General features: G+C 39.3%; 1 protein-coding gene across 1 annotated transcript in view; it reads right to left on the bottom strand.

The window, feature by feature from the left end:
- LOC128656247 (TBC1 domain family member 24) overlaps positions 1 to 21,009 on the bottom strand; it is a 115,623-nt gene that overhangs the window by 10,927 nt on the left and 83,687 nt on the right. Inside the window, exons 5-6 of the mRNA XM_053710053.1 lie at positions 5,407 to 5,505; positions 4,494 to 4,815 (exon numbers count right to left, since the gene is read on the bottom strand). Of these exons, the coding sequence (XP_053566028.1) occupies positions 4,494 to 4,815; positions 5,407 to 5,505 (421 nt within the window). The remainder of the gene's footprint in view (positions 1 to 4,493; positions 4,816 to 5,406; positions 5,506 to 21,009) is intronic.

Genomic DNA, 21,009 nt, shown 5'->3' with positions numbered 1-21,009 from the left:
AAATCAAGCCCCAATAAGTTTTATCACCAAGTACCTCACAAAAAACGATTAACATGCCAGTAAACGTTTTAAACATACATTTAAAAGTTATGTATTATTATTTACAAGCCTGCTACCAGTCGCTTTTACTGCAGTTAAGGCTCATACATTATTTCAGTATTTACAGTATTTTCAGAGTCAATTCCATTCCTTAGAAAATACATTGAGTGCACACACACATCAGCCTGATACCAGTCGCTATCGCTGCATTTAAGGCTGAACTTACTTTACAATGGTATCAGCAGTATTTTCTCAGTCAATTCCATTCCTCAGAAAATAATTTACTGCACATACCTCTTTGTTGCAGGGGGACCCTGCATGCTATTCCCCTTCTCTGAAGTTACCTCACTTTTCCTCAGATGAGAACAGCCAGTGGGTCTTAGTTACGTCTGCTAAGACCATAGAAAAAAACCCAGGCAGATTCTTCTTCTAAAGCTGCCTGAGAATAAACAGCACACTCCGGTGCCATTTAAAAATAACAAACTTTTGATTGTAGAAATAAACTAAGTTAAAAAACACCACAGATCTCTCACAGCTTCCTATCTAGTTAGGCTGCAAGAGAATGACTGAGTATGATAGGTGAGGGGAGGAGCTATATAGCAAGCTCTGCTGGGTAATTCTCTTGCAGTTTCCTGTTAGGAAGAGAAATATTCCATAAGTAATGGATGACCAGTGGACTGACTACACTTAACAGGAGAAATAAACAATACACTACTGAATAGATAAAGTGGTGGCTTCTCATTATGTGGAGTACCTAACTGGTATTCAAAGATCAACACCGAGGGTTAATCCCCCAGCCAAAATAGTATTAATCTCTACCAGGGTGCATTGCACTCTCATTACCCTACTCCAATATACAGAGTATGTTACCCATAAGCAGATAGTATTGGGCTAAACCAGAATGTTAGAGCTGTACTGATACATGGTGAATCTGTAAGATGCAGTGACACTTGTGTATAATATAATACATAATTTGATACTTCACCAACATTACTATTAGTAAATATTACAGAGTATCTTTCTTCCCTTTTTTTATATATACACAATAACTCAAATAAGACTTCTTGTTACGAGTCTGTATCAGCTTAAATAAATTTGATACAGTTAAACTAAAGTAGTCAACCAGTACAATATATGACCTACTTTACTATAATCTATATATGACAATATATGACCTACTTTACTATAATCTATCTAAACGTGAACAGGTTAATTACTGATCCTCCAGCATCTGAGAGTGTTTTTAAATTAATTTCCAGCATTTTATATTAAATTTTGACACAATAAAAGTTATTTTTTAACGTTGAACACGCATGCTCACTAGACTATCAGCAACTCTGATTTGCCTTAAGGAATAGAGTCTTTTGTACTACTTATAGATGTACCCTACATTAACCCTTATGAGTGCTATATATGTAGTCTGTTGAGTTAGAGTTTCTCTCTACTTTAAGTTTCGTAATACAGTTATGTAGGTTACACCCCTTAGTGTAATACAGTTATGTAGGTTACGCCCCTTAGTGTAATACAGTAATGTAGGTTACACCCCTTATTGTAATACAGTTATGTAGGTTACACCCCGTAGTGTAATATAGTAATGTAGGTTACATAGGTTACACCCCTTAGTGTAATACAGTTATGTAGGTTACACCCCGTAGTGTAATATAGTAATGTAGGTTACACCCCGTAGTGTAATATAGTAATGTAGGTTACACCCCGTAGTGTAATACAGTAATGTAGGTTACATAGATTACACCCCTTAGTGTAATACAGTAATGTAGGTTACGCCCCTTAGTGTAATACAGTAATGGAGGTTATGCCCCTTAGTGTAATACAGTTATGTAGGTTACACCCCTTAGTGTGATACAGTAATGTAGGTTACACCCCTTATTGTAATACAGTTATGTAGGTTACACCGCGTAGTGTAATATAGTAATGTAGGTTACATAGGTTACACCCCTTAGTGTAATACAGTAATGTAGGTTACGCCCCTTAGTGTAATACAGTAATGGAGGTTATGCCCCTTAGTGTAATACAGTTATGTAGGTTACACCCCTTAGTGTGATACAGTAATGTAGGTTACACCCCTTATTGTAATACAGTTATGTAGGTTACACCCCGTAGTGTAATATAGTAATGTAGGTTACACCCCGTAGTAAGTAATGTAGGTTACATAGATTACACCGCTTAGTGTAATACAGTAATGTAGGTTACGCCCCTTAGTGTAATACAGTAATGTAGGTTACGCACCTTAGTGTAATACAGTAATGTAGATTACGCCCCTTAGTGTAATACAGTAATGTAGGTTACGCCCCTTAGTGTAATACAGTAATGTAGGTTACGCCCCTTAGTGTAATACAGTAATGGAGGTTACGCCCCTTAGTGTAATACAGTAATGGAGGTTACGCCCCTTAGTGTAATACAATAATGTAGGTTACGCCCCTTAGTGTAATACAGTAATGTAGGTTACACCCCTTAGTGTAATACAGTAATGTAGGTTGCACCCCTTAGTGTAATACAGTAATGTAGGTTACACCCCTTAGTGTAATACAGTAATGTAGGTTACGCCCCTTAGTGTAATACAGTAATGTAGGTTACACCCCTTAGTGTGATACAGTAATGTAGGTAACACCCCTTAGTGTAATACAGTAATGTAGGTTACACCCCTTAGTGTAATCCAGAAATGTAGGTTACACCCCTTAGTGTGATACAGAAATGTAGGTTCACCCCTTAGTGTAATACAGTAATGTAGGTTACACCCCTTAGTGTAATACAGCAATGGAGGTTACGCCCCTTAGTGTAATACTGTTATGTAGGTTACACCCGTTAGTGTAATACAAATATGTAGGTTACGCCCCTTAGTGTGATACAGTAATGTAGGTTATGCCCCTTAGTGTAATACAGTAATGTAGGTTACACCCCTTAGTGTAATACAGTAATGTAGGTTACGCCCCTTAGTGTAATACAGTAATGTAGGTTACGCCCCTTAGTGTAATACAGTAATGTAGGTTACACCCCTTAGTGTAATACAATAATGGAGGTTACGCCCCTTAGTGTAATACAGTAATGTAGGTTACACCCCTTAGTGTAATACAGCAATGGAGGTTACGCCCCTTAGTGTAATACTGTTATGTAGGTTACACCCGTTAGTGTAATACAGTTATGTAGGTTACGCCCCTTAGTGTGATACAGTAATGTAGGTTACGCCCCTTAGTGTAATACAGTAATGTAGGTTACACCCCTTAGTGTAATACAATAATGTAGGTTACACCCCTTAGTGTAATACAGCAATGGAGGTTACGCCCCTTAGTGTAATACTGTTATGTAGGTTACACCCGTTAGTGTAATACAGTTATGTAGGTTACGCCCCTTAGTGTGATACAGTAATGTAGGTTACGCCCCTTAGTGTAATACAGTAATGGAGGTTACGCCCCTTAGTGTAATACAGTAATACAATAATGGAGGTTACGCCCCTTAGTGTAATACAGTAATGTAGGTTACGCCCCTTAGTGTAATACAGTAATGTAGGTTACACCTCTTAGTGTGATACAGTAATGTAGGTTACACCCCTTAGTGTGATATAGTAATGTAGGTTACACCCCTTAGTGTAATACAGTAATGGAAGTTACGCCCCTTAGTGTAATACAGTTATGTAGGTTACACCCCTTAGTGTAATACAGTTATGTAGATTACGCCCCTTCATGTGATACAGTAATGTAGGTTACACCCCTTAGTGTAATACAGTAATGTAGGTTACACCCCTTAGTGTAATACAGTAATGTAGGTTACACCCCTTAGTGTAATACAGTAATGTAGGTTACACCCCGTAGTGTAATACAGTAATGTAGGTTACACCCCTTAGTGTAATACAGTAATGTAGGTTACACCCCTTAGTGTAATACAGTAATGTAGGTTACACCCCTTAGTGTAATACAGTAATGTAGGTTACACCCCTTAGTGTAATACAGTAATGTAGGTTACACCCCTTAGTGTAATACAGTAATGTAGGTTACGCCCCTTAGTGTAATACAGTAATGTAGGTTACACCCCTTAGTGTAATACAGTAATGTAGGTTACGCCCCTTCATGTGATACAGTAATGTAGGTTACACCCCTTAGTGTAATACAGTAATGTATGTTACACCCCTTAGTGTAGTACAGTAATAGAGGTAGCTGATAGAGTTTCAGGTGATTCTTTGGTGCTGACAAGTTACCCTTTTAAAGAAACCTCACACAAAGTGCAATTGTCGGGGGATTTTATCTCCCAGTTTTAATAGTCCGCTGTCAGCACTGTAACAATTGTTGTAGTGTTAAATTAACTGTTGTAAAATGAGCAAAACCTGTATATGTGGGGTCCTAGTGCAATATAACACAATGTAATGAATCTGCATGTGAATTTTTGCCTGATCGTGTCCCTTTAACTTATTGATTATGAGGTGATACTTGATGCACACTTACCAATTACAATGCCTTGGTTGTTCCCCGACATAAACATGGAGGCTGTTTTAGATGGTAGCTGGAAGTGTCGGACAGATAGAAATGGGGACAGGCGGCCTGGTGCTGAATCTGACGCAAAAGGAACAGTCAGGAAGTTTGGGAGCTGGGATGGGCTGCTGGGAGCAGATGCTGGGTTTGGAGATAATGAGTGTTGAGGAGAAGCAGAGACTCGAGATCCATGAGAGTAAGAGCGCGGTCGTGAGAGGGGAGATGGTGGCGCTGCTTTACCCATCTCCGGCTTTTTCACCACAACCCAAAGGAACTTCTCCATCTCTGGGCGAATCTAAAGATGTGAAAATAAGTATTTTAAATGCATTTACTGTTAGCACAATATACAGTAAACCCTGGTACGTCTACCTTATCTGCTTTTTTTGTGAACAAGTAGTGCTAACTGTAGAAGAGATTGCGCACTGCTCTTGCAACTGTTGTGTAGCATGTAGCCAGGTCAGGCAATTTATACAGCATACTTAGTTTACATCATTTGGGCTCCAGCCTCTGTAGGAGTGTGGTACAAGCACAAAGATCACACTTAGAGCAGAAGCAGGAAAAATAAATGATTCATGCATATCACAAAGTTGCTTTATGAATTTATGAATTAGCTCAGGGGTTGCATTTTGAATGTAATGTCCCTGTAAGGTAGGTAGTTCTCATACCACAACTGCTGTGTCGTAGGTGATTCCAGACCATAAATTATTGGCTATGCCAGAGTTATACATCAACAGTGTCACTGGTTGTGGACCTCATCTTCTAATACTTATTCTCGGAAAGGTTTCTGATTTTGTTTTTTCACCATTTCCATTCTCCATCTTTTATTTATTTACTTCCTAGTACTACCTCTATTATCTCTACCACATGGCGTATTAAAGAAACTTACACTGAATATAAAGCATTCCCCTGTGCCAAAAAAGTTGGCCACTTGTCCGCAGCATTTGCGTCGTTCATTCCAGTCCGTAGAGAGGAAAGCGCCACATACCTGGGAGAAACGTAGAGATGTCACATTACTCTTACTAGGTCACATACAAATATTATTTAACCCATTGGCTCTCAAACACTACCTATTATACTGCAACTCCATGCGTTTGGTTTTTAGTTTTGCACCATTATATCTTTAGTTTCATCTGCTGTTTCCCTGGAATTCTCTGCTGATCTAACCTTCTCATAGCCAATCATTGGTCTGTAGACACAGACAGCCACCTGCAGTTTACAGCCAAGGGACGGTCACTTTTGATTCTTGCGTTACAGAGAAACTAACTTTAAAAGTGATATGACCCCCTACTGTAATTCACCTGATTATTTATTCAGCAGCCCCAATCCCAAGTTCCTGTGTAAAGCATTGTATGACAGCTCGGGGGATTTTTGCCCATTTCAGTCTATTAAAAGAGCCCCAGTAGGAATTAGTGAAACCATCAAAATAAGTAAATTATATAACTGCAAGATGTAATTAAACACATGAGAACATATAATATATAATAAAATAACAGGCGTTTCATAGGCTTTTCATGTGGGATGTCAAGGAAGCAATTGATGTGACCAAAACAAAACATAGCAGCTAATTAATGGGACGGTAAAATATAATTTATATAGCTCTGTGCACAGATGGTACATGTGAATTTGCTACATATAAATATTTTTTATTTTATTTATTTTAGCAGTAAATACTTATCTCATTCTGCATAGCCAGCGACCCCCTTTATTTATTTTTTACTGAAACTTGTTATTGACTTCTGTCATGCAGGTAAGTATTAACATATTAGTAACAAAATAAACCCCTAGAAACCTCTAGGGAAGGTGGGGTAATAGTAACCAACCTCAAACCCCCTTAAACAAGCCTGAGTATATAAAGGAGGGTAGTGCCTAATGCCATATATAAACAACAAGAGAAGAGCGAAGCATTAATTGGCACACTTAGAAAGGGTGGTTAAATTGCAATGAGTGTGGAGTGGGGTATATAAGTGAAGTTAAATAAAACGTAACATTTAATAAATATGTTTAAAAATAATAGTGGACCATGCCACTTGATAAAACGAAAAATGAATTAATAATACATAATAAAAAATCGAATGAACACTGCCTCTTCAGTAGGCATATGCAGGGTAACCCTGAATAAGTACAATGTTTATCAAAATATGTTAGCAGAACCAAATACTCTTATTAAACACAAACTCCGGTTAACTAAGGTGGAATATTGCTATTTGCTAGGGGAGAACACTTCAGAATCTCTCTGTATAATCCCCAAATAAAGTCCCCCTTACGAGTATATGTATTGGACGCGCGTTTCACATCTGCTTTGTCAAAGGCATCTGCTTTGTCAAATTTAACCACCCTTTCTAAGTGTGCCAATAAATGCTTCTCTCTTCTCTTGTTGTTTTTTCAAAGTATTAACATATACAGTACAGGAGAGAGAGAGTTAAAGGGACACTGAACCCACATTTTTTCTTTCATGATTCAGATAGAGCATGAGATTTTAAGCAACTATCTAATTTACTCCTATTATCAAATTTTCTTTATTCTCTTGGTATCTTTATTTGAAATGCAAGAATGTAAGTTTAGATGCCGGCCCAATTTTGGTGAACAACCTGGGTTGTCCTTGCTCATTGGTGGATAAATTCATCCACCAATAAAAAAAGTGCTGTCCAGAGTACTGAACCAAGAAAAAAAGCTTAGATGCCTTCTTATTCAAATAAAGATAGCAAGAGAATGAAGAAAAATTGATAATAGGAGTAAATTAGAAAGTTGCTTAAAATTGCTGATCTATCTCAATCACGAAAGAAAAAAAAAAAATTGGGTTCAGTGTCCCTTTAAAATCAAACTCAGTTGTATTCAATTATGTTTTGGGGCTTACACCACTTTCTTAAATCACCCATTTCCCCAATAGAATGCAGTCTCTCCTTGGAAATTACTATTGATAATACAGCTTATATATGTAACCTAAAGATAATTTTATATCATGTTTATACACAGCACCCTCAGACAGACAGACAGTACTGTAATCAGACAGGTAATATTTATATGTTATATAATACAGCTTATAGTGTAACCTAAAGGTAGTTTTATATCATGTTTATACACAGCACCCTCAGACAGACAGTACAGTAATCAGACAGGTAATATGTATATGTTATATAATACAGCTTATACATGTAACCTAAAGGTAGTTTTATATCATGTTTATACACAGCACCCTCAGACAGACAGTACTGTAATCAGACAGGTAATAATTATATGTTATATAATACAGCTTATATATGTAACCTAAAGGTAGTTTTATATCATGTTTATACACAGCACCCTCAGACAGACAGTATTGTAATCAGACAGGTAATATTTATATGTTATATAATACAGCTTATACATGTAACCTAAAGGTAATTTTATATCATGTTTATACACAGCACCCTCAGACAGACAGTACTGTAATCAGACAGGTAATATTTATATGTTATATAATACAGCTTATACATGTAACCTAAAGGTAGTTTTATATCATGTTTATACACAGCACCCTCAGACAGACAGTACTGTAATCAGACAGTAATATTTATATGTTATATAATACAGCTTATATATGTAACCTAAAGGTAATTTTATATAATGTTTATACACAGCACCCTCAGACAGTACAGTACTGTAATCAGACAGTAATATTTATATGTTATATAATACAGCTTATACATGTAACCTAAAGGTAGTTTTATATCATGTTTATGCACAGCACCCTCAGACAGTACTGTAATCAGACAGGTAATATTTATATGTTATATAATACAGCTTATACATGTAACCTAAAGGTAATTTTATATCATGTTTATACACAGCACCCTCAGACAGACAGTAAGTAATATTTATATGTTATATAATACAGCTTATACATGTAACCTAAATGTAGTTTTATATCATGTTTATACACAGCACCCTCAGACAGACAGTCAGTACTGTAATCAGACAGTAATATTTATATGTTATATAATACAGCTTATACATGTAACCTAAAGGTAGTTTTATATCATGTTTATACATAGCACCCTCAGACAGACAGTACAGTAATCAGACAGTAATATTTATATGTTATATAATACAGCTTATACATGTAACCTAAAGGTAATTTTATATCATGTTTATACATAGCACCCTCAGACAGACAGTACAGTAATCAGACAGTAATATTTATATGTTATATAATACAGCTTATACATGTAACCTAAAGGTAGTTTTATATCATGTTTATACACAGCACCCTCAGACAGACAGTACAGTACTGTAATCATACAGTAATATTTATATGTTATATAATACAGCTTATACATGTAACCTAAAGGTAATTTTATATCATGTTTATACATAGCACCCTCAGACAGACAGTACAGTACAGTAATCAGACAGTAATATTTATATGTTATATAATACAGCTTATACATGTAACCTAAAGGTAGTTTTATATCATGTTTATACACAGCACCCTCAGACAGACAGTGCAGTAATCAGACAGGTAATATTTATATGTTATATAATACAGCTTATACATGTAACCTAAAGGTAGTTTTATATCATGTTTATACACAGCACCCTCAGACAGTACTGTAATCAGACAGGTAATATTTATATGTTATATAATACAGCTTATACATGTAACCTAAAGGTAGTTTTATATCAGTTTATACACAGCACCCTCAGACAGACAGTACAGTAATCAGACAGGTAATATGTATATGTTATATAATACAGCTTATACATGTAACCTAAAGGTAGTTTTATATCATGTTTATACACAGCACCCTCAGACAGACAGACAGACAGTACAGTAATCAGACAGGTAATATTTATATGTTATATAATACAGCTTATACATGTAACCTAAATGTAGTTTTATATCATGTTTATACACAGCACCCTCAGACAGTACAGTACTGTAATCAGACAGTAATATTTATATGTTATATAATACAGCTTATACATGTAACCTAAAGGTAATTTTATATCATGTTTATACACAGCACCCTCAGACAGACAGACACTACTGTAATCAGACAGTAATATTTATATGTTATATAATACAGCTTATACATGTAACCTAAAGGTAGTTTTATATCAGTTTATACACAGCACCCTCAGACAGACAGTACAGTACTGTAATCAGACAGGTAATATGTATATGTTATATAATACAGCTTATACATGTAACCTAAAGGTAATTTTATATCATGTTTATACACAGCACCCTCAGACAGACAGTACTGTAATCAGACAGGTAATATTTATATGTTATATAATACAGCTTATACATGTAACCTAAAGGTAGTTTTATATCATGTTTATACACAGCACCCTCAGACAGACAGTACAGTAATCAGACAGGTAATATTTATATGTTATATAATACAGCTTATACATGTAACCTAAAGGTAGTTTTATATCATGTTTATACACAGCACCCTCAGACAGACAGTACTGTAATCAGACAGGTAATATTTATATGTTATATAATACAGCTTATACATGTAACCTAAAGGTAGTTTTATATCATGTTTATACACAGCACACTCAGACAGTACAGTACTGTAATCAGACAGTTATATTTATATGTTATATAATACAGCTTATACATGTAACCTAAAGGTAGTTTTATATCATGTTTATACACAGCACCCTCAGACAGTACAGTACTGTAATCAGACAGGTAATATTTATATGTTATATAATACAGCTTATACATGTAACCTAAAGGTAGTTTTAAATCATGTTTATACACAGCACCCTCAGACAGACAGTACTGTAATCAGACAGGTAATATTTATGTTTCTCTTGTAAGGTGTATCCAGTCCACGGATTCATCCATTACTTGTGGGATATTCTCCTTCCCAACAGGAAGCTGCAAGAGGATCACCCACAGCAGAGCTGTCTATATAGCTCCTCCCCTAACTGCCACCTCCAGTCATTCTCTTGCAGCTCTCGACAAGGGAAGTAGCTAGAGAGATGTGGTGAATTAGTGTAGTTTATCTTCAATCAAAAGTTTGTTATTTTTAAACGGTGCCGGCGTTGTACTGTTTTTTACCTCAGGCAGAAATTAGAAGAAGAATTTGCCTGAGGTTTTTGATGATCTTAGCAGGTTGTAACTAAGGTCCACTGCTGTTCTCACACATAACTGAAGAGTATGAGGAAACTTCAGCTGGGAGAACGGCCTGCAGAATTAACTGCCCTGAGGTATGTTCAGTATATTATTTCTAGAGGATGATAAGAACTAGAAAATGCTGACAGTGCCTGATATAGTTAAGGTAAGCCTGATTGCAGTGATTTAATAAACGACTGGCATCATGCTTGCTGTAAAGGGTAATTTTCATATTACTTTCTATTATGGCTTAGTATGTAAAACGTTTGCATATATATAAAGAACATTTTTTACTGAGGTGATAAATCTTTGTTTGGGGCCTAGTTTTCCACATGGCTGTTATTTTACTCTTAGGAATAGTTTTTTAAGGCCCTCTGACTTTGAGTGCATGGTGGGAGGGGCCTATTTTTGCGCTCTAATTGCGCAGTTGTTTTTACATTCTGAGACATCCAGCTTCCCTGAAGGAGTCCCCTGACATATTGGGCCTCTGTAAGGGGATTTTGTGCCTACAAAAGTCGTTTTATGGGAATGTAGTAGCCACAGTAGAGCTGTGGCAGTTTGCTTGTGACTGTTTTAACGTTTTTTACCGTTTTTTTTGCTTCGTTTTTGAACCTGAGGGGTTAATCATCCATTTGCAAGTGGGTGCAATGCTATTTTAGTCTATTATATACACTGTAAAAATTTCATAGAGTTAACTGCTTTTTTCACTGTTTTGCAGTTTTTGTGTTTGTTTTTTTCCCTTAAAGGCACAGTACCGTTTTTTATATTCTGCTTTTTCACATTAATTAAAGTGTTTTCAAAGCTTGCTGGTCTCATTACTAGTCTGTTAAACATGTCTGACATAGAAATTGTGTAAATTGGATAAATACTACGCAGTGCCTGTTTACACTGATGTTTTTCCAATACCTAAGAGGTTTTCAGAAATTATTACTAAGGAATGGGATAGACCAGGTGTACCGTTCTCTCCCCCTCCTGTTTTTAAAAAGATGTTTCCCATAGATGCCGCTACACGGGACTTGTGGCAAACGGTCCCTAAGGTGGAGGGCGCAGTCTCTACTCTAGCGAAGCATACAACTAGTTGTGCATTTCTAGATCCAATGGACAAAAAATTAGAGGGTTACCTTAAGAAAATTTTTATTCAACAAGGTTTTATTCTCCAGCCCCTTGCATGCATTGCACCTGTCACTGCTGCTGGGGCCTTCTGGTTTGAGTCTCTAGAAGAGGCTCTACAGGTAGAAACCACATTGGATGATATCCTTGACAAGCTTAAAGCTCTTAAGCTAGCCAATTCATTTGTTTCTGACGCCGTTGTTCATTTAACCAAACTAACGGCTCAGAACTCAGGTTTTGCTATTCAGGCGCGTAGGGCGCTATGGCTTAAATCCTGGTCAGCTGACGTTACTTCAAAGTCTAAGCTTCTTAACATTCCCTTCAAGGGGCAGACCCTATTCGGGCCTGGACTGAAGGAGATCATTTCTGATATTACTGGAGGAAAAGGTCACGCCCTTCCTCAGGATAGGTCCAACAAATTAAGGACCAAACAGCCTAATTTTCGTGCCTTTCGAAACTTCAAGAGTAGCGCAGCTTCAACTTCCTCTAATACAAAACAAGAGGGAAATTTTGCCCAGTCCAAGCCGGTCTGGAGACCTAACCAGGCTTGGAACAAAGGAAAGCAGGCCAAAAAACCTGCTGCTGCCTCTAAGACAGCATGAAAGATCAGCCCCCGATCCGGTAACGGATCTAGTAGGGGGCAGACTTTCTCTCTTCACCCAGGCTTGGGCAAGAGATGTCCAGGATCCCTGGGCATTGGAAATCGTGTCCCAGGGATATCTTCTGGACTTCAAAGCTTCTTCCCCAAAAGGAAGATTTCATCTCTCACAATTATCTGCAAACCAGATAAAGAGAGAGGCATTCTTACATTGTGTTCAAGACCTCCTAGTTATGGGAGTGATCCTCCCAGTTCCAAAGGAGGAACAGGGGCAAGGCTTCTATTCAAATCTGTTTGTGGTTCCCAAGAAAGAGGGAACCTTCAGACCAATCTTAGATCTCAAGATCCTAAACAAATTTCTCAGATTCCCATCCTTCAAGATGGAGACTATTCGAACCATCCTACCTATGATCCAGGAGGGTCAATATATGACTACCGTGGACTTAAAGGATGCTTATCTGCACATTCCGATACACAGAGATCATCATCGGTTTCTCAGGTTCACCTTCCTAGACAGGCATTACCAGTTTGTGGCTCTTCCCTTTGGGTTAGCTACGGCACCAAGAATCTTTACGAAGGTTCTGTGGTCACTCCTAGCGGTCCTAAGGCCGTGGGGTATAGCAGTAGCCCCTTACCTAGACGACATTCTAATACAGGCGTCGAATTTTCAAATCGCCAGGTCCCATACAGACATTGTTCTGGCATTCCTGAGGTCGCATGGGTGGAAAGTGAACGAAGAAACGAGTTCTCTATCCCCTCTCACAAGAGTTTCCTTCCTAGGAACTCTGATAGATTCTGTAGAAATGAAGATTTACCTGACAGAGGCCAGGTTGTCAAAACTTCTAAATTCCTGCCGTGTTCTTTATTCTACTTCTCGCCCTTCAGTGGCTCAGTGTATGGAAGTAATCGGCTTAATGGTAGCGGCAATGGACATAGTGCCGTTTGCCCGCCTACATCTCAGACCGCTGCAACTCTGCATGCTCAGTCAGTGGAATGGGGATTACACAGATTTGTCCCCTCTACTAAATCTGGATCAAGAGACCAGGGATTCTCTTCTCTGGTGGCTATCTCGGGTCCATCTGTCCAAGGGTATGACCTTCCGCAGGCCAGATTGGACAATAGTAACGACAGATGCCAGCCTTCTGGGCAAGATATAGCTGTAGACTTCAATAATTCCTAAAATTCTAGGACAAGCTGCTGTAAACATGTTTTCTGATGGCCTGGCATAGCGCTGTTACATTGTCACTATACAAGTCTAGTAGTATTATTGTACCACATATGAAAAACAAAATTTATGCTTACCTGATAAATTTCTTTCTTTCCGTACATGGAGAGTCCACAACGTCATTCCAATTACTAGTGGCATATTCAACTCCTGGCCAACAGGAGGAGGCAAAAAGCACCCCAGCAAAGCTGTTAAGTGTAACTGCCTTACCCATAACCCCCAGTCATTCAGCGGAAGGAAATGGAAAGGAAGAAACACAATGGTGAAAAGGTTCCTGAGGTTTACACAAAAACACTGCCGAATTATAATTAAAAAAGAGGGTGGGGTCGTGGACTCTCCATGTCCAGAAATAAAGAAATTTATCAGGTAAGCATACATTTTGTTTTCTTTCCTAAGACATGGAGAGTCCACCTGTCATTCCAATTACTAGTGGGAACCAATACCAAAGCTAGAGGACACAGAACACTGAAGGATACAGAATGAAAAGGGAGGGAGAGAAAATGGCAGATGGACCTAAACCTAGCTTATGGTAAATCTTGCAAGTAACCGGTTTTGAGCCAGAATAATTGTTTCAATGACTGCTTCAGAAAAACCATGTATAGACAAAACTAGGCTTTCAATCTCCAAGCAGGTAGCGTCAGAGAATCTAGGTTTGGATGGAGGAAAGGACCGTGAAGTAGAAGGTCTTTCCTCTGAGGAAAACCTCCAAGGAGGTAGAGATGACATCCTCTCTAGATCCGCGAACCAGATCCTGCAAGGCCATGTAGGAGCTATTAGTATCACCGATACCCTCTCCTGATTTATACGAGTAATGACTCGTGCAAGGAGAGCAAGCGGAAGAAACAGATACGACAGAGAAAACCTCCAAGGAACCACTAGAGCATCTATCAGAGCGGCCTTAGGATCTCTTGACCTTCAACTGTACTTTGGAACCTTGTTCAAAGGAGATTTGCCTGGTATTTCTGTGCTGGACTGTCATTTAGCAGGGTCAGACTAATATGCTACAGGAGATTTTACCTTTGTGAAAGGCATAGTGTGCAGAAAGAGTTTGTACCCTGGGAGTAAGGAGGAACTAAGCAAGGAAATATTTCCAGCTTCAGTTCTAAGCCTAGTTGAATGCATCTCTATGTTTTTTTCCATATTGGCGGGACGCCATCAGATCCAAAACTGGAACCCCCCACTTGAGGGATATCTGAGAGAGCACTTCCGGATGGAGAGCCCACTCCCAGAAATGAAAGGTCTGTCTGCTTAGAAAATCTGCTTCCCAGTTGCCCACTCCTGGAATGTGGAAGGCAGATAGAAGACAATCATGGGCTTCCACCCACTGTAGAAGTTGAGCCACCTCCTTCATGGCTAAGGAACTCCGAGTCCCTCCCTGGTGGTTGATGTAAGCTACTGAGGTGCTGATGTCCGATTGGAATCTTATAAACCGGACCAACGACAGTTGAGGCCACGCTGATAGGGCATTGAAGATAGCTCTCAACTCCAAGATGATTATGGGAAGAGAGGACTCTTCCAGAGACCACAGGCATTGAGCCTTTAGGGGGCCCCTAAACAGATCCCCAGCCTGGCAGGCTGGCGTCCGTAGTCACAATTTCCCAAGAAGGTCTCAGAAAGCAAGTGCCCTTAGACAGGTGTTCCTGTGACACCCACCACGAGACAGAGTCTCTTGTTAGAGGGTCCAGGTTTATCATCTGAGATAAATCCGAAAGATCTCTGTTCCACTGATGGAGCATACAAAGTTACAGCGGTCGCAGATGGAATCGAGCAAAAGGAATGAAGTCCATGGAAGCAACCATCAGACCAATCACCTCCATGCATAGAGCCACTGAAGGATGGAAAGCAGACTGGAGGGAAAGGAAAAAAAGCAAGAAGTTTGGATTTTCTGACCTCCATCAGTAAAACCTTATGGACAGGGAAACTAAGATTGTCCCTAGGAAATACACTCCTATAGCTGGAACTAGAGAACTCTTTTCCAGATTCACTTACCACCCGTGGGAATGTAGAGAAGATAACATCTCTGTATGAGATTTTTCTAGATGAAAAGATGACGCCTGAATCAAGATATCGTCTAGATAAGGCAAGACCAAACGGAAGTGCAACAAATTGAAAAAGTTTGTCCAGAAAGGCAAATCTTAGAAACTGATGATGATGCCTGAGAATGGGAACATTTAAATACTCATCCTATAGGTCTATGTTCATCCTGAATCAATGGAAGAATGGATTCCATTAAAAGATCTGGAAGGCATTCTGCTCGAGAGGGCTGTGCAGGGATCTGAACCCGTGGCTTTGTGTTTACTTCTCCTGTTTGCTTGTGTGTTGAGTCACAGCCAGTTCTTCTTGAAAGACTGTTAAAGAGAAAGCCCAAACAAGGATCTGAAACCTTGTTCCTCAGATTAAAAAGCGATGCTCAATCGACTGAGCTATCCCGGCTCCTAGTAATAGAGCCCGTTGATTGAGTCACAGCTGCGCCCAGATATGAACCTGGGAATCCTGGGTCCCAGCCCGATTCTGTAATCCAGCGCCAATTAGAGGGCTATAAATAGACTCACTGAACTCTACTCCAGAATACGGAAGTGCAGAAGACACTTGAGCGGCTTTTAAAAGTAAAAAGTCCTTTAGAACCCTTTTTCCATAATTCTTCAGCCAAGACTGAAGTTCTCACCTACATGAGTTAAAAAGAATATCAAAACTCAGACGAAAAATAATGTCACAGACATTCATAAAGACTTCAATAGAAATATAAATAGTGTTCATTAGACAATATAGGTTATACTTAAGATTAAACCCTCTATAGTATCACCTCACCGGATCAACTGAGAGGGGATGTACAAATACAGAAGCCACTTAAGTAAATAAGCTGCATTATGCCATGAATATTCCCTAGTGCCAGCCCTGAGGTCATTAAAGAGAAGGTTATAATTTCAGGGGGGAAAAATGGCTAAAGATATGTAATTGCGTATACTGCATAGCTGTCTACGAGACCCTGAAAAGATTGCTGCGTGAGTTATAGCCAAATACCCGGTATGAGCCAACTTGGCTGAAAACAGCGACAAAAAGGCTAAAAATACCGGCACTCAATGTACATCGGCGCCTCATACAGAGAGCTGCACCTTACAATGCCACCATTAACTCTATATATGCAATGCCGCCATTAACTCGAGCCATATTGACTCAAGCGCTTCAGTGAGGATCGCAATGCGGCCATTTACACCAGTGCTATACAACAAAAAACACGCTATACCTTACTGAGTGTTGGAAAGTAGTTAATTAATCCAGCGCAATAGATACAAATGTGACCATGGAAAGTAGGCACTATACGTTATCTAATGAGTGCTGCGATATGCACCAGTGTGCACTGACATTAGAGCCCTATGTAGAGTTTTTCACCAGCGCTAAAATGTCATCGCAAAACCCCCAGAGGGTAAGCAATAATTTGATAACCGGAGCTTCTCATAAAATAAGTTAAAAAGATGCCGGTTAATGCCATGCTGTCCATACTTGGCTGATTTCCCCAGACGGGGATCTTACTAAAAGTCCTAGACCCATCAAAAAGGGCAATAATAGTGCCAGATGGTCACCAATAAACATTGCCCCTATCCCTGATGACAGTATTAAGATACCTGCTAAGGGTAGGGAATAATAACATAAATGTACTTACCGTCCAGGGTCTTCAGCTGTGGGACAGGCACAGCAACTCCCAGTGGCCTATATTTAACAAAGTCTGGCGGACCTGATCCGCCAGAAGAGCTGCTGGTTCAATGCCGCCCCCTGCTGACTCGCGGCCAATTGGCCGCCAGCAGGGAGGTGTCAATCAACCCGATCGTACTCGATCGGGTTCATTTCCGGCAATGTCTGTCCGCCACAGAGTAACCAACCCTGGCTTTCTATGAAGGGGTAGCAATAATGTTAGAAACAAAGCATAGACAACCTTGCCGCTTTCTAACTGCTAATAGCCACCATTACTCTTACTCAAGAGATTGACATGGACACAGCATAGCCTCTTGCTTGCAGGGAAATCCTTGCTTGCAGGGAAAGGTACCCATAAAAGGTTTAATTATCTTCAGACATCAACTTTGCACATCCTCCATTGAAAGAGGCAAAGAGAATGACTGGGGGTTATGGGTAAGGCAGTTACACTTAAAGGGTTATACATCTTTTCAATCATCCATATAAATAAAGCATAGCATGTCAAAGCTTAATATATAATATATTGAGTTAACCTACTTTTGTTATAAAACAAAGCTTCTAAATCTATTAAAAACTAAGGCCTAGATTTGGAGTTTGGCGGTAGCCGTGAAAACCAGCGTTAGAGGCTCCTAACGCTGGTTTTAGGCTACCGCCGGTATTTGGAGTCAGTCAGGAAAGGGTCTAACGCTCACTTTTCGGCCGCAACTTTTCCACACCGCAGATCCCCTTACGTCAATTGCGTATCCTATCTTTTCAATGGGATCTTTCTAACTCCGGTATTTAGAGTCGTGTCTGAAGTGAGCGTTAGAATTCTAACGACAAAACTCCAGCCGCAGAAAAAAGTCAGTAGTTAAGAGCTTTCTGGGCTAACGCCGGTTTATAAAGCTCTTAACTACTGTGCTCTAAAGTACACTAACACCCATAAACTACCTATGTACCCCTAAACCGAGGTCCCCCCACATCGCCGCCACTCGATTAATTTTTTTTAACCCCTAATCTGCCGACCGCCACCTACGTTATACTTATGTACCCCTAATCTGCTGCCCCTAACACCGCCGACCCCTATATTATATTTATTAACCCCTAACCTGCCCCCCACAACGTCGCCGCCAGCTACCTACAATAATTAACCCCTAATCTGCCGACCGCAAAGAGCCGCCACCTACATTATAGCTATGTACCCCTAATCTGCTGCCCCTAACACCGCCGACCCCTATATTATATTTATTAACCCCTAATCTACCCCCCTCAACGTCGCCTCCACCTGCCTACACTTATTAACCCCTAATCTGCCGAGCGGATCTCACCGCTACTATAATAAAGTTATTAACCCCTAATCCGCCTCACTCCCGCCTCAATAACCCTATAATAAATAGTATTAACCCCTAATCTGCCCTCCCTAACATCGCCGACACCTAACTTCAATTATTAACCCCTAATCTGCCGACCGAATCTCGCCGCTATTCTAATAAATGGATTAACCCCTAAAGCTAAGTCTAACCCTAACACTAACACCCCCCTAAGTTAAATATAATTTAAATCTAACGAAATAAATTAACTCTTATTAAATAAATTATTCCTATTTAAAGCTAAATACTTACCTGTAAAATAAACCCTAATATAGCTACAATATAAATTATAATTATATTATAGCTATTTTAGGATTTATATTTATTTTACAGGTAATTTTGTAATTATTACCTGTAAAATAAATCCTAACCTAAGTTACAATTAAACCTAACACTACACTATCAATAAATTAATTAAATAAAATACCTACAATTACCTACAATTAAACCTAACACTACACTATCAATAAATTAATTAAATACAATATCTACAAATAAATACAATGAAATAAACTAACTAAAGTACAAAAAATAAAAAAGAACTAAGTTACAAAAAATAAAAAAATATTTACAAAGATCAGAAAAATATTACAACAATTTTAAACTAATTACACCTACTCTAAGCCCCCTAATAAAATAACAAAGACCCCCAAAATAAAAAAATGCCCTACCCTATTCTAAATTACTAAAGTTCAAAGCTCTTTTACCTTACCAGCCCTGAACAGGGCCCTTTGCGGGGCATGCCCCAAAGAATTCAGCTCTTTTGCCTGTGAAAAAAACCATACAATACCCCCCCCCCCCAACATTACAACCCACCACCCACATACCCCTAATCTAACCCAAACCCCCCTTAAATAAACCTAACACTAAGCCCCTGAAGATCTTCCTACCTTGTCTTCACCATGCCAGGTATCACCGATCGTTCCAGGCTTCGAAATCTTCATCTAAGCCCAAGCGGGGGCTAGACATCCATCATCCGACGGCTGACGAGGTCCAAAGTCTTCATCCTATCCGGGAAGAAGAGTAGATCCGGACCGGCTACCATCTTCTTCCAAGCGGCATCTTCTATCTTCATCCGATGAGGACCGGCTCCATCTTGAAGACCTCCATCGCGGATCCATCCTTCTTCTCCAACGACTTCCCGACGAATGACGGTTCCTTTAAGGGACGTCATCCAAGATAATAGTTACATTGTAGCTATCTTAGGATTTACTACCTAGCTAAAATAAGTACAAAATTACCTGTAAAATAAACCCTAACCTAAGTTACAATTACACCTAACACTACACTATCATTAAATAAATTACCTAAACTACCTAGGGGGGGTTAGGTTTAGACTTAGGGGTTAATACCTTTAATATAGTAGCGGTGACGTTGGGGATGGCAGATTAGGGGTTAATAAATGTAAGTAGGTGTCAGCGATGTTAGGGACGGCAGATTAGGGTTAATAAAATTTAACTAGTGTTTGCGAGGCGGGAGTGCGGTGGTTTAGGGGTTAATATATTTATTAAAGTGGCGGCGATGTCCGGTCGGCAGATTAGGGGTTAATATATTTATTTAAGTGTTTCCGATGTGGTGGGGGGCCTCGGTTTAGGGGTTAATATGTAGTTTATGGGTGTTAGTGTACTTTTAGCACTTTAGTTAAGAGTGTTATGTTCCGGCGTTAGCCCATAAAACTCTTAACTACTGACTTTTAAATGCGGTAGGAGTCTTGACAGGAGAGGGTCTACCGCTCACTTCTTCCAAGACTCATAATACCGGCATTAGGCAATTCCCATTAAAAAGATAGGATACGCAATCGACGTAAGGGGATTTGCGGTAGCCTCGAGTCGCGGAAGAAAAGTGAGCGGGAGACCCTTTCCTGCCTGACTCGTAATACCAGCGGGCGTTAAAAAGCAGCTTTTTAAGGCTAACGCAAGACTCGTAATCTAGGCGTTAATTTGTTGAAAATAACACATGCACTACATAGCGCATGCGCACCAAAGCAAAAAGTTCCTGTCCAACATATTTAATATTGTCATTGCTCGTTGTTCTAGAGGAAATGTTAGTTAGTCTAGGGGAAAAATACTGCAAGCAACATCATGCTCATTTGACTAGGGGTGAATACCATACTCTTAAATGCAATATCTTCAGCTCCTTCATCCACTCCGTACATTACTTCTGATGCCTGGAGCGGCACACCCACCGCCTGCGACGTCACAAACCTCTGCTTCTGCTGCTTTGGTAATGACGTGCCTCAAGGCAGAGGAGAGATGGGATCCCCATGCATATGCGTGAGACTTAGAAGAGGAGACTCTGCGCATGCTGGGTACCATATTGGTTCTACCTAGGTAGACTATCGTTATAGGGCTTGAATAATAATTAAAAAGTAGGTTTGACAGCAATAAGATTTTTAATAACAA

Source organism: Bombina bombina, chromosome 1 (genome assembly GCF_027579735.1).
Source record: "Bombina bombina isolate aBomBom1 chromosome 1, aBomBom1.pri, whole genome shotgun sequence".
In the NCBI taxonomy this organism is placed as follows: Eukaryota; Metazoa; Chordata; class Amphibia; order Anura; family Bombinatoridae; genus Bombina; species Bombina bombina.
This window is presented reverse-complemented; position numbering and strand designations above follow the sequence as displayed.